Below are 13,771 nucleotides of genomic sequence, written 5' to 3' on the forward strand. Positions count from 1 at the left end.
TCCCACCCCGGCCACCGTCTGTTTGTTCATCTGCCCTCTGGTCGACGTTTCAGGTCGATCAAATCCCGAACAAACAGACTTAAGAACAGTTTTTACCCCAGGGCCATACGAGAACTGAACACTACCTTTGCACTAGGCAACACCGTTAAAAAATCTTGTACTTAATATAATTGTATTTAATTGTATTTATGTATTTATTTGTTTTTGCATTTATTGCATATATGTTTGTACGCACCGTCAGGATTGGCTATTTTTTAAATTCGTTGTACTCGTTGCAATGACAATAAATGAATATTATTATATTATTATTATTATTACCCAGAAGGACTTGCTCCACACAAAGTGCCCCAACACCAAGATGGAACTCAAGCCGACAATAGTGGCAGTACTTAGACAGAAAGCCGGACGCCGCAGAATGTGTTCCCAGACACAGCCGGACGCTACTGAGACAGTTAATACTCAGTGACTTAAGTAAGAATTCTGAAGGACACTGATCAGGCAAACGAGCTTAGGCAAGAAATCATCAAAGGTCTAGCGAACATCAACCGATCCATGTTGCCTGGAAAGCTGAAAATCTGGTGCCTGCAGTTTGGGTTACTACCTCGCCTTATGTGGCCACTAACCATGTATGACATCACCCTCACAAGAGTTGAGAAGATGGAAAGAACAATCAGCTCTTTTGTGAGAAAGTGGTTAGGTGTTCCTCGATGCCTGAGCAGCATAGGCTTGTACGGTCAGGGGGTACTTCAGCTGCCTCTCTCTAGCCTCACAGAGGAGTTCAAGTGCACTAAAGTCAGACTAGAGATGACCCTGGCAGAATCGAGGGACACTGTCATCCGAGCTGCTGCCCCAACCCTGGCAACAGGAAAGAAGTGGACGGCTAAGAATGCGAGACAGCAGGCAAAATCTGCTCTCCACCAAGGCGACATGATTGGGCAAGTCCAACACGGACGAAATGGCTTGGGGCTTGGCGGAAAGCGACCTTGCTGGAACAAGGCAACCTCACTGGAGCGCCGGAGGTTGGTCACGGCCGAAGTCCGCCGACAGGAGGAGTCGAGTAGGTGTGCCAAGGCTGTGTCGCAAGCTAAACAGGGCCAGTGGATGAGATGGGAGAGTGTGGAAAAGCGGAAGATCAGCTGGAAGGACATGTGGGAGATGGAGGCAAGCAGGATAAGCTTCCTCAATCGGGCAACCTATGATGTCCTTCCTAGCCCAAAAAATCTCAACCAATGGCTGGGCGAAGATCCATCATGCCCCCTGTGTTCAACACCAGCCATGCTTAAGCACATCCTCACTGGGTGTAAAGTAAGCTTCTCCCAAGGACGGTACACCTGGAGACATAATCAAGTGCTCAAATGCCTGGCAGCGACTCTGGAAAGCAGGAGAACAACCAACAATGCCCTGCCGCCCAGAACAACCAACCCAGTTATGCCAATTGCCTTTGTTCGGGAGGGGGAACAAAAGCAACGGAAAATTCCACCAAGGACAAGGTTTGGACAGCTGGAGGCAGCCCGGGACTGGCAGATGCTGGTGGATGTGAACCAACGGCTTACAGTTCCATCAGAGATAGCCATCACCAACTTGAGGCCTGATCTTGTCCTCTGGTCCAACTCTCAGCGCATGGTGTATTTTGTGGAGCTCACAGTCCCTTGGGAGGATGCTGTGCAGGAAACCTTTGAAAGACAGAAACTGCGCTACACAGAACTTGCAGCGGAGGCAGAACAGCGGGGCTGGAGAGCAAAGATCTGCCCGGTAGAAGTTGGATGTCGAGGATTTGTGGCAACATCTACCGTAAGACTGATGAAGGACCTGGGGATCAGCGGACAAGCCCTACGCCAGGCTATCAAGGAAACATCACAGGTGGCAGAGCGGAGTAGCCAGTGGCTCTGGCTGAAGAGGAAAGACCCCATCTGGTCTCCCAAATAAGCCGGCTAGGCAGATGCAGGGGGGGTTCTGGGACGCCAGAATGCACTGCTGAGCCTACTGGAGACGTCGTGGGTCCAATCAGCGAAACGTCGATGAAAGTAGGTGCCCACTTGATAACCCCAATGACGTGTCTGCCTAACCTTTCTCAACATCGCAGGAGCATAGGTGAGTGCATAAGCCTCCCATCACCACCGGGAGCAAGTTGACATTTGGCACTTTGGATTTCTAACATCTTGTCCTGTGTATTTGGAAACATCAGTGACTTAAGTAAGAATTCACGGAACATAACCCTTATCCAAGTCGGGGAATGCCTATATTAATACATTTTTCAAAATCCAGGCTCCACTTTACAAACTAGACAAAAGCAGCTGGCATTTTTGAAAAAGCTTGATATGCAGCAATGAGCATAGATGCCCCCAAACCTAATAGGTACACTATGGTTTCTCTTCAGATCATGTAAATCTTTTTCCTTTTATCTAAAGATAAACTATGCACCTGCAATTAGAAAACATCCAATAAATTCACTATTAAAACATTACACTGATGCACTGTACACATGACAATGGTACAGAATCTTATTTCCATGCTAAACATTCAAACAGATAAATAGCAAAATAAGTGCAAATCATATTAGCAACTTAGAAATATGATATTACACTACAGTTAGGTACATTTGCTTAAAAGGATCAAATTAAATCAGAATTAAAGAACAAAATGCTGGAAATATTCACGTGCCATTGCATCTCTACTGGGGCTTCAATTTATGTCATTTATATACATTATAAATAGACAAAATGCTGGAGTAACTCAGCAGGACAGGCAGCATCTCTGGAGAGAAGAAAAGGGTGACGTTTCGGGCTGAGACCCTTCTTCAGACTGATGTCAGGGGAGTGGGCGGTACATAGATAAGGAAGTGTGTAGATAAGGTTTCAAGGTCAGTTTATTGTCATATGCAAGTGAAAGGTGTGAAAACAGGACAAAGGGTACAAAGGCCATCAGGACTGTCAACTTTTATAACCCCAGAGACTAAATTTTTGTCGACACTAATAGTGACTTATTAACTTTATTTATATGCTGTAACTGTAATTCTTTTTTGTGCACAACCCGCAGGCATTGCCACTTTCATTTCACTGCACATCGTGTATGTGTATGTGACAAATAAATTTGACTTGACTTGAAGTTCAAGGAAAATGTAGCATAGATCATTGTTAGTTGGAGAAGGTAACAACAAAGCAAACAGAGATAAAATGTAGTCGGAGATAGTAAGACTGGTCGGAGATCTGGGAAGGAGAGGGAATGGAGAGAAAGGGAAAGCAAGGGGTACTTGAAGTTAGAGAAGTCAATGTTCATACCGCTGGGGTGTAAGCTGCACAAGCGAAATATGAGGTGTTCCTCCAATTTGCACTGGGCCTCACTGAAAATGGAGGAGGCCCAGGACAGAAAGGTAAGTGTGGGAATGGAAGGGGGAGTTAATGTGTTGAGCAACTGGGAAATCAGGTAGGTTTAGACGGACTGAGCAGAGGTGTCCAGCGATGTTTCCGCTCAGTCCGGCCAGCCGAACACCTCTGCTCAGTCCGCCTAAACCTACTTCGATCCCCATGGTACTCCACGTTACATCCCTGCAGTCTGCAATGGACCCATTTGTTCCAAGTCTGTTTGCTATGTGACAGCTAGTTTTCAATCCATGCCAACACACATCCTCTGATACCTTGGGCTCTTGATTTATACACCAGCCACTTTTGTGACTCTTTCTCAAATGCCTTTGAAATTAAAAAAACCGTGACATCTATAGGTTCTCCTCCATCAACTCTCCACGTCACTTCCTCAAAGAATTCAAGATTGTCAAATATGATTTGTCTTTCATCAAAAGTCAAGTGTGCTTAATTGCCATATGTACCAAAATGGAATGATGAAATTCCTACTTGCAGCAGCACAACAGGTCTGCAAACACCGTACTTAATAGATGACATAATAAATAAAAAGTTCAATAAATAAAAAACCTCAATATTAATGCAAAACAAAAAAGGTCCAAAGTCCATAATAGTACAAAACAAAAGCCTGAAGTATCCAGTGCAACCAAGACAATTTGCAATTTGAGGTTTAGTTGGTGTTTGTAATGTTCAATGGTCTGATGGTTGTTGGGGGAAAAAGGTATTCCTGAACCTGGAGGTCAGTTTTCAGATTCCTCTACCTTCTTCTGATTGCAGGAGTGACATTAAGCTTTCTTAAATACTTTGTTACCAATTATGGAATTTTTAACTATAGATGCTAAACTAACTGGCCTATAGTTTCCCATCTTGTCTTCCCTTTTGAACAAGGGAGGCACATTGTTTTCCAATCTACCAGGAACCATCCTGGAATTTAGCTAGATCTGAAAGTTTTCAACCAGTGGGTCTGCAGCCTGGTTGCTCTGCACCCATCTCCTTTAAAGTCCTCGGATGTAGGGCACATTGTGTCTCAGCAGTTTCTCTGCCTTTAGCCTTTCAAGTTTCTCTAATACTCTAGCATTTGTAATTGGGATATTTTACAAGTTGCTCCATGTTATTTGAAATTAGTCCATTTGTTATCAAAAAGATATTTGCAGTGTCCTCCACAGTGAAGACTGATGCCAAAAAAGTTGATTTGGGATATCTGCCATTTCGACGTTTCCTATTATAAATACACTGAAGGTCCCACAACTACTGTGGCCACTTCAGCCAATTAATATACCCAATGAAACCTTTACTGTTGTTTTGAAATTACATGCAAGTTCTCTCAAAATTTGCTGATCATACAACATTTAGCGAGGAGAGCAAGTCACGAAGAGGACTCGAGGTTAAAAGGAAATATTGGTAGAGAAAATAAGTGAACAAATACATAATAAACGTGGGAAATTGAGAAATTGTCCATTTTGGCAGGAAATTTAAAAAAAAGGCATATCATCTATATGATGATAGATCACAGAGCTTTGAGATACAGAACGATCTATGTGTCCTAATGCATGATTTTCAAAAGGCTAGTTAACAGATATGGGGTGTAACAGAAAAGCTAATAGAATTGTATTGTGCGCTATGAGAGGTGCTGAATACAAAAACCCGCCACTGTTATAGAGGCACGTGTTAACACATCTGGAACACTATATGCAGTATTGGTGTCTATTCAAAAGTGTAAATTCAGAAGTATACTGGACAGATACTTCTTGCATTAACATAGAACAGTACAGGAACAGGCTCTTCGGCCCATGTGCTGAACATTATGTCAAGTTAAAACGATCTCATCTGCCTGTACATGATCATATCCCACTATTTCCTGCATATCCATGTACATCGATCTAAAAGTATCTTAAACACCACTATCGTATCTGCCTCCACCACCACACCTGGCAATGTATTCCAAGCCCCTACTATGTAAAAAAACTTGCCTCACAGTTCTCCATAAAACTTGCCCTCTCTCACCTTACAGCTGTGCCCTCTAGTTTTGGACATTCCCACCTTGGGAATAAGGTTCGTACTGTCCACCACATCCATGCCTCATAATTTTATATACTTCTCCCCTCAACCTCCGACATTCCAGAGAAAACAATGTAGGTCTATCCAACCTCTCCCTTTAGCTGAAACCCTCTAATAATAATAATAATAATATAATAATATTCATTTATTGTCATTGCAACGAGTACAACGAAATTAAAAAACAGCCAATCCTGACGGTGCGTACAAACATATATGCAATAAATGCAAAAACAAATAAATACATAAATACAATTAAATTAAGTACAAGATTTTTTAACGGTGTTGCCTAGTGCACAGGTAGTGTTCAGTTCTCGTATGGCCCTGGGGTAAAAACTGTTCTTAAGTCTGTTTGTTCGGGATTTGATTGACCTGAAACGTCGACCAGAGGGCAGATGAACAAACAGACGGTGGCCGGGGTGGGATGGATCTTTTATTATTTTGCCTGCTCTACTGAGGCAGCGCAGGCTGAACAGGTGCTCCAGGGAGGGCAGTGAGCAGCCGATGATTTTCTGGGCCGTCGTGATGACCCTCTGAAGGGCCTTCCTGTCCTTTTCTGAGCAGCTGGCATACCATGTGGTTATACAGTATGCCAGCACACTCTCGATGGAGCAGCGATAGAAGGACAACATGAGCTTCTCCTGCAGGTTGGTTTTCCTGAGGATCCTCAGGAAGTGGAGTCTCTGCTGTGCCTTCTTTACTGTGGTGATGGTGTTGGTAGACCAGGTGAGATCCTCTGCGATGTGCGTACCCAGGAACCTGAAAGCTGGTACCCTTTCCACGCAGACCCCATTGATGTAGAGTGGGTCGTAATCTCCACTGGTTTTTCTAAAATCAAATATATCCAGGCAGTATATTGGTAAACAACCTCTGCACCCTCTCTAAAGCCTGGACATCTTTCCTGTAATGGGCGACCAGAACTGCGCTCAATACCCCAAAGTCTTGTAGAGCTGCGTCATAACTTCCTGACTCTGATACTCAATGCCCCTAGCAATGAAGGCAAGCATACCATATGTCTTCTTTACCAACCCCATCTCCTTGTGCGGCCACCTTCAGTGAGCAATGAACTTGGACTCAAGATCCCTCTGCTAAAGAGGAAGATTGGACTTTATTGCCTTCCAGCACAGTGAGGAATGTGGGGAATCCACTGTGGTGGATGTTTATGTTCACTTTTATGTAGTTGAGTATCTTGCTTTTTTTTTTAGTATGGCTGTATGGTAATTTGAGTTTCACTGTACCTTAATTGGTACATGTGACAATAAACTGTCCTTTGAACCTTTGAACATCAATACTGTTAAGGGTCTTGCCATTAACTGTACACTTTCCCCTTCCATTCAACCTCCTAAAGTGTAATACTTCACACTTGCTTAGGTTAAACACCATCTGCCATTTCTCCACCCATTTCTGCAGCTAATCTATATTCCACTGTATCTTCTGACAGCCTTCCATACTGTCTGCAACTCTTCCAATTTTGGTGTAGTCGGCAAACTTACTCACCAACCCATCTACATTTATGTCCAGATAATTTATATATATTACAATCAGCAGTGGTTCCAGCACAGATCCCTGTGTAACTCGGCATTACAGACCTTCAACCACAATCCTGTCTTGGGTGAATAAGCCAGTTCTGATTCCATTAAATCAAGTTATCATGAATCCTGTACATCTTAATCTTCTGGATCAGCCTATCACAAGGGACATTATCAAAAAAATTACTAAAATCCATGTATACAATATTCACTGCCCGACCTTCATCAATCTCCTGCGTCACCACCTCAAAAAACTCAATCAAGTAGTAAGACAATACCTACCAATTGCATGGCTATCCCGATTGGGCTATCCCTAATTAGCCCAATCTTTTCCAAATGGGAGAAAATCCTAACTTGAAGAATTCTCTCCAAACAAGGCAGGATTAGACCATTTAGATTTATATCGCTGTAAATGTGAGAGGAGAGACACAAGAAACTGGAGATGTTGAAATCACAAAGTGCTGGAGAAACTCAGTGGGTCAGGCAGCATCTGTGGAGGGAATGGACAGATGATCTTTGCCAAATACATTTGATGGAGGGATTTGATTGAAGAGATCCCCAGTGGCATTGAAGTAAGTGAATGATTCCTCTTGTAGGAGAAGACCGGTCAGGTTTTTTTATTCCCTCTCGGGTCACAAATCGTTGCAACACTTTGTCGCAGGGTGGTGGATGTAGAATTTTCAAATTTTTTAAGACAAGAGTTAGATAAGTTCTTAATAAGCATGAAAGGTTACCAGAACAGCCATCATTTTGTTGAATGTCAGAGCAAGCTTGAGGAACTGAATTGTCCACACACCTGTTTGTAATTCTAATGTTCATGGGTATTTTACCCCACACAAAGCAATTGTGAATTTACAGGCTGCCACGGAAGTAGAGCACCAACATCATATCCCTGGAGGATATCAGGTCAGGCAGCATCTGTGGCTGGGAGTAGACAGATTGAAATGTCTCAATCCAAAACATCATCTGTGCACATTTCCTCCACAGACGCTGCCTGACCCAGTTTCTCCAGCAAAACTTTTGCTGGAGAAACTGCTCAAATATTTGCTCATATATATATATATTTGATGGAGGGATTTGATTGATTGAGGGATTTATATTATATATAAATAATATGCAACATCAAATCCCTAATTTGCTTTTTTTGTGAAAAGTCGAATGTAAAAGTAAATAAACTTCAGTTGAGATTCGAGTTCATCTGAGAACTTTAGACCGTGTTGTGGTTCCAGCATTAAGCAGAGTCTTGCTGTTTTGTAGGGAGAGGGTGGTTTCTGGCGGTGTGTGTGGAGGAGCGTGTCCCAGGCAGATGGGACGAGGAGCCGGACTAACTGATAGTTGCACCCCACCGCCTCCCGGCTCAGACCCGGCCCCGGGGAGCCGCGGCGCTGCACCGCCCAGAGCCAGGGGGAGCAGGCCGCAGCCCAGGCCTGGACCTCGCGCACGGACTGGCAGCCGGCGCTGCGGGCCGGGACGGCAGGTCGGGAGCCGGGTGGAAGCGCCTTTAGGACACAGAGCTACATACCCGGAGGACGTGGTACCCCTCGTTGCCGCCGCCCGGTATCTCCACGCTCTGCGAGCCGCCCATCGCCGCCCAGCTCCGTCCGCCCGTCCGTCCCCCACCCGCAGCCTCTCCCGGGACGCGGCTCCCAGCCCTGACGTGGCACCGCCGCCACCGACACGTCAGTGCGCCCGGCGCCGCGCATGCGTGGCTCTTATCTGCACCTGGCCCCTCGTCCCATTGCACCTGGTCCCTCCATGCAGGTCCCATTGCACCTGGTCCCTCCATACCAGGTCCCATTGCACCTGGTCCCTCCATACCAGGTCCCATTGCACCTGGTCCCTCCATACACATCCCATTGCACCTGGCCCCTCCATACCAGGTCCCATTGCACCTGGTCCCTCCATACAGGTCCCATTTGCACCTGGTCCCACCAAACAGGTCCCATTGCAACTGGTCCCTCCATACCGGGTCCCATTGCACCTGGTCCCTCCATACCGGGTCCCATTGCACCTGGTCCCTCCATACCGGGTCCCATTTCACCTGGTCCCTCCATACCAGGTCCCATTGCACCTGGTCCCTCCATACATGACCCATTGCACCTGGTCCCTCCATACCAGATCCCATTGCACCTGGTCCCTCCATGCAGGTCCCATTACACCTGGTCCCTCATCCCATTGCATCTGGTCCATCCATACCAGATCCCCCTGCACCTGATCCCTCCACACCAGGTCCCCATTGCACCTGGTCCCTCCATACAGGTCCCATTGCACCTGGCCCCCTTGCACCTGATCCCTCCATATCTAATCCCATTGCCCCTGGCTCGTCTGCACCTGATCCGTGCTCCCTCCACACGAGGTCCCATTGCAGCTGGTCCCTTGTCCTATTGCACCTGCTCCCTCCATATCTGGTCCCATTGCCCCTGGCGCCCATTGCGCCTGGTCCCTGATCCCTCCACATCTGGTCGCATTGTACCTGGCTCCTCTACCCCTGGTCCCTCCACACCTATTCCCATTGCACCTAGGTCAATAGACAATAGACAATAGACAATAGGTGCAGGAGTAGGCCATTCAGCCCTTCGAGCCAGCACCGCCATTCAATGCGATCATGGCTGATCACTATCAATCAGTACCCCGTTCCTGCCTTCTCCCCATACCCCCTCACTCCGCTATCCTTAAGAGCTCTATCCAGCTCTCTCTTGAAAGCATCCAACGAACTGGCCTCCACTGCCTTCTGAGGCAGAGAATTCCACACCTTCACCACCCTCTGACTGAAAAAGTTCCTCCTCATCTCCGTTCTAAATGGCCTACCCCTTATTCTCAAACTGTGGCCCTCTGCACCTACTCCCTGTACACTGTCTCTTCTGCACCTGGTCCCTCGTCCCCCAGTACTTGCTCCCTCCACACCTGCTCCCTCGTACCTCCACACTTGGTCCCTGCACATCTGGTCCCTCTGCACCGCAGCCCGCTCACTGGCACTGTTTTCTCCATCTGCTGCCATTGAAGCAAACCACATCAAATCAGATAATACTCTACATAAATACAATCAAGCCAACTCGCGTACAATAGGTAGAGCAAAGGGAAAGATATAGAGAGCAGAATTAAGTTCTCAGAGTCAGCATTGTTACGCATCAGTTCCATAGACAAAATCCAATGTCCTCTATAGGATCAGGTTGAATTGGACAGTTCCCAGTTTAGGAAGGACTTTTCAGAAGTCTGATAACAGAGGGGACAAAGCTATTCCTGAGTCTGATGGTGCATGTTGTCAAGCTTCTGCACCTTCTGGAGATTTTCATTACTGTGGTTGCATTGGTGCCCTTGATAATCATGCTAGCAATATTGAATGTACAGACACGAGGAAAGTATTAAGCGTTTTTTTGCACTTTTTCTGTTTCGTATAAATTTTTAAATCACAAATAAAGTTTACATTTGGAATTTTAAAAATCATGTTCAAAATCTCCTGGCTCTTGGAGTAGGAGTTAAACAATCAACCCCAGCATCTTCCTAATCACAACTGATCACTCAGAGATCATACTCTTCAAGAGTCAGGAATTTGGTTCAATTTAGAGATACAGTATGGAAATGGGTCATTCAGTCCACTGAGTCCATGCTGACCATCAATCACCCGTTCACACTAGTTCTATGTTATCCCACTTTCTCATCCACTCCCTACACATTAGGAACAATTTACAGGGACCAATCAATCTACAAACCCTCACACCTTTAGGATGTGGGAGGAAACTGGAACAGCTAGTGGAAACCCTCACGGTCACAGGGAGAATGTGCAAACCACACAGACAACACACTAGGTTAGGATCAAAGGTAGACACAAAATGCTGGAGTAACTCAGCGGGTCAGGCAGCATCTCTCTCCTTTTTGTATCTACCTTTGATTTTTTTTAATTGGTCTTATTGTTGGACTGCGGGTAATCTTTCATTTCACTGCACATTTATGTGTATGTGACAAATAAATTGACTATTGACTATTGATTTAAACCAGCATCTGCAGTTTTTTTTCATACACAGGTTAGGATCAAGCATGGGTCTCTGGCCCTGTGAAGCAGATGTTTAATTGTCAAATGTACTGACAACAGAACAATGATGTTTTTACTTGCAGCAACTTAACAGGCCCTTGAACACAATACACAGATAGTATGCCTTATTTTAAAAGTTCAATAAGTTAATAACTGTAATACTAGTGCAATAAAAAACAAAATCCTTAGTGCAACCCAAGGCAGTTACGAGAAGTTCACAGTTGCTGAGGTTAGTGTTGCCTTGTATACAAGAGCCTAATGGTTGTTGAGAAGAAACTATTCTTGAAGCTGGTAGTCGCTTATAATCACTTTACCGGCTCTCATAAGGTTATAAGTTCATAAGATAACCCCTGAAACCCTTACTATTCTCTATGCACAAGGACTCATGTTTTTATTACTCAACTGTTAAGGAGTTCTTTATTTCTTAATCAACGAATTCAATGCTGCAGACAAGGTCGGAATTTGTTTCCCATAGAAAAGTCTTCTTGATCATTTAATTTCCGAAACTCACTTTCTATAGAACCAATGCTCACTTTATTGGTCTTTATTATAACTTTATGGAAATTCTTACTATATTGATTTACATTTTTAGCTGGCTTAGTCTCATATTCTAATTGTTTATACCATTGAATGCTTGTATCATATTTTTCCGTTTTGTCCAATCCTACAATGTGCCACTAATTTTTGCATAATTTATTTAATTTTAGCAGACACAAGCTCTTCCCAGGGTGATTTTTCTTTCATTTTGGAATGCATCTACATTGAGTATTTTAGAAGCTATCCTTTAATCTCTGCCACTGTATTTTCATTGATTGATTACTTAACCTATTTCACGTTAGCTCATTCTGTCTTTGTGTCCTCAGAATTGCCCTTATTTCAGGTTAAAACATTAGTCTTGGACCTATTCTTATCTCCTTTAATGTAAAACTCAATCAATCCACGATTGCTGATATCTAGGGCTGCATTTATTTTCCATTTAACTTTTTTCTAGCCTTACTTATTATGCTTAATCAAATCCTATTTTTCAGACCATGCCCACGTTCGGAATAATCTTTGAATAATCAGAGCTAACGAACCTCAGCAGAAATCAAAGGCAGCATTCACCAAACAGGTTATTGGGATGCAGTTGCTTCGTAACTCTAACGGCAGCCTCATGCATCACCAATTCTGATGAATGGTCATTGACATGGACATTACTCTCTACAACTGCTGCTGTAAGTCGGCACAGTGGTGCAGTGCGTTGTGCTGCTGCCTCTCAGTGCCAGAGAGCTGGATTGATACTGACCTCAAGTGCTGTCTGTGTGGAGTTTGCTCATTCTCCCTGTGAGAATGTGTAGGGTTCCCCCGGAGTGCTCTGGTTTCCTCGAGCTGCTCCAAAATATGTACGGGTTTGAAGGTGAATTAGCCTCTGTAAATTGTCCCTTATGTGAAGATAAGTGGTAAAATCTGTGAGGAATGGTTAACAATATGGAGAGAATAAAGTTGGATTGGATTAGTGTTCGATTAGTATAAATAGGCGGTTGATGGTAAGTTTAGAAATACAACGTGAAAGTTGGCCCTTCGGACCACAGAGTCCTCGCCGACCATTGATCACCCAGACACTAGTTCTATGTTATCCCACTTTAGCATCCTACACACTAGAGGCAATTTATAGAAACCAATTAACTTACAAACCTGCACACCTTTGGAACATGGAAGGAAACCGGACCACCTGGAGAAAATCCACTGTGTCACGGGGAGAACATACAAACTCTACACAGACAGCACCTGTAATCAGGATCGACCCCAGGTCTCTGGCACTGTAAAGTAGCAGCTCTACCACTGCGCTACTGTCCGTCCTAAAGCATGGATTGGCCTGGATTTGGTGGGTCAAAGGGCCTGTTTCCGTGCTGTGTTTATGTATCTCTGTCTCACCCAATGATTATTTTTAATATGGTTTCAAAGGTCTTTAATTATCACGTGTACCAATTAAGTACAGTATTGTTCGATTTACCATACAGCCATACTGAAAAAAAGCAACAAGAGACACAACTACATAAAAGTTAACATAAACATCCACCACAGTGGATTCCTCATAATCCTCACTGTGATGGAAGGCAATAACGTCTAATCTTCTTTCTCTTTATCTCTTGGTGATCAGATTTTTGGCATTTACATTATTGTGTTTTTGATTCTTGCATCTCCTTCCTGGTGAATTTGAAAAGGCTATAAATATAATTGGCAAGACTGGGTTTTGACAATTGCTTATAGTGATAGTCATACAGCATGGAAACAGGCCCTTTGGCCCAACTTGCCCATGCTCCAACATGCCCCATCTACACTAGTCCCACCTGCCTGCATTTGGCCTATATCCCTCTAAACCTATCCATGAACCTGTCTAAATGTTTCTTAAACATTGTAATAGTACCTGCCTCAACTACCTCAGGCAGCTCATTCCATACACCCACCGCCTGTTGTATAAAAAAAGTTACCCGTCAGGTTCCTATTAAAGCTTTGCACTCCAAAGGACCTGAGTCTCCTTAGCAGATAAAGTCTGCTCTGGCCCTTTCTGTATAGCGCATCGGTGTTTTCAGTCCAGTCCAGTTTATTGTTGAGGTAGACACCCAGGTACTTATAAGAATCCACCCTCTCGATATCCATTCCCTGGATGTTCACCGGTATCGGGGGGACCTGGCTGCACCTGCGGAAATCTACCACCATCTCCCTGGTTTCCCCCGCGTTTATCCAGAGGCAGTTCCGCTGGCACCAGTCCACAAACTCCTTGATCAGTTCTCTGTATGCCCTGTCCTCGCCGCCCGTGA

General features: G+C 44.6%; 1 protein-coding gene across 1 annotated transcript in view; it reads right to left on the minus strand.

The window, feature by feature from the left end:
• gorasp2 (golgi reassembly stacking protein 2) overlaps positions 1-8,610 on the minus strand; it is a 43,180-nt gene extending 34,570 nt beyond the window's left edge. The window contains exon 1 of the mRNA XM_078403916.1: positions 8,463-8,610. Within this exon, the coding sequence (XP_078260042.1) occupies positions 8,463-8,525 (63 nt within the window). The 5' untranslated portion in view covers positions 8,526-8,610. The remainder of the gene's footprint in view (positions 1-8,462) is intronic.
• Positions 8,611-13,771: the final 5,161 nt, after the last annotated feature.

This window comes from Rhinoraja longicauda, chromosome 8, assembly GCF_053455715.1.
Source record: "Rhinoraja longicauda isolate Sanriku21f chromosome 8, sRhiLon1.1, whole genome shotgun sequence".
NCBI lineage: Eukaryota > Metazoa > Chordata > Chondrichthyes > Rajiformes > Arhynchobatidae > Rhinoraja > Rhinoraja longicauda.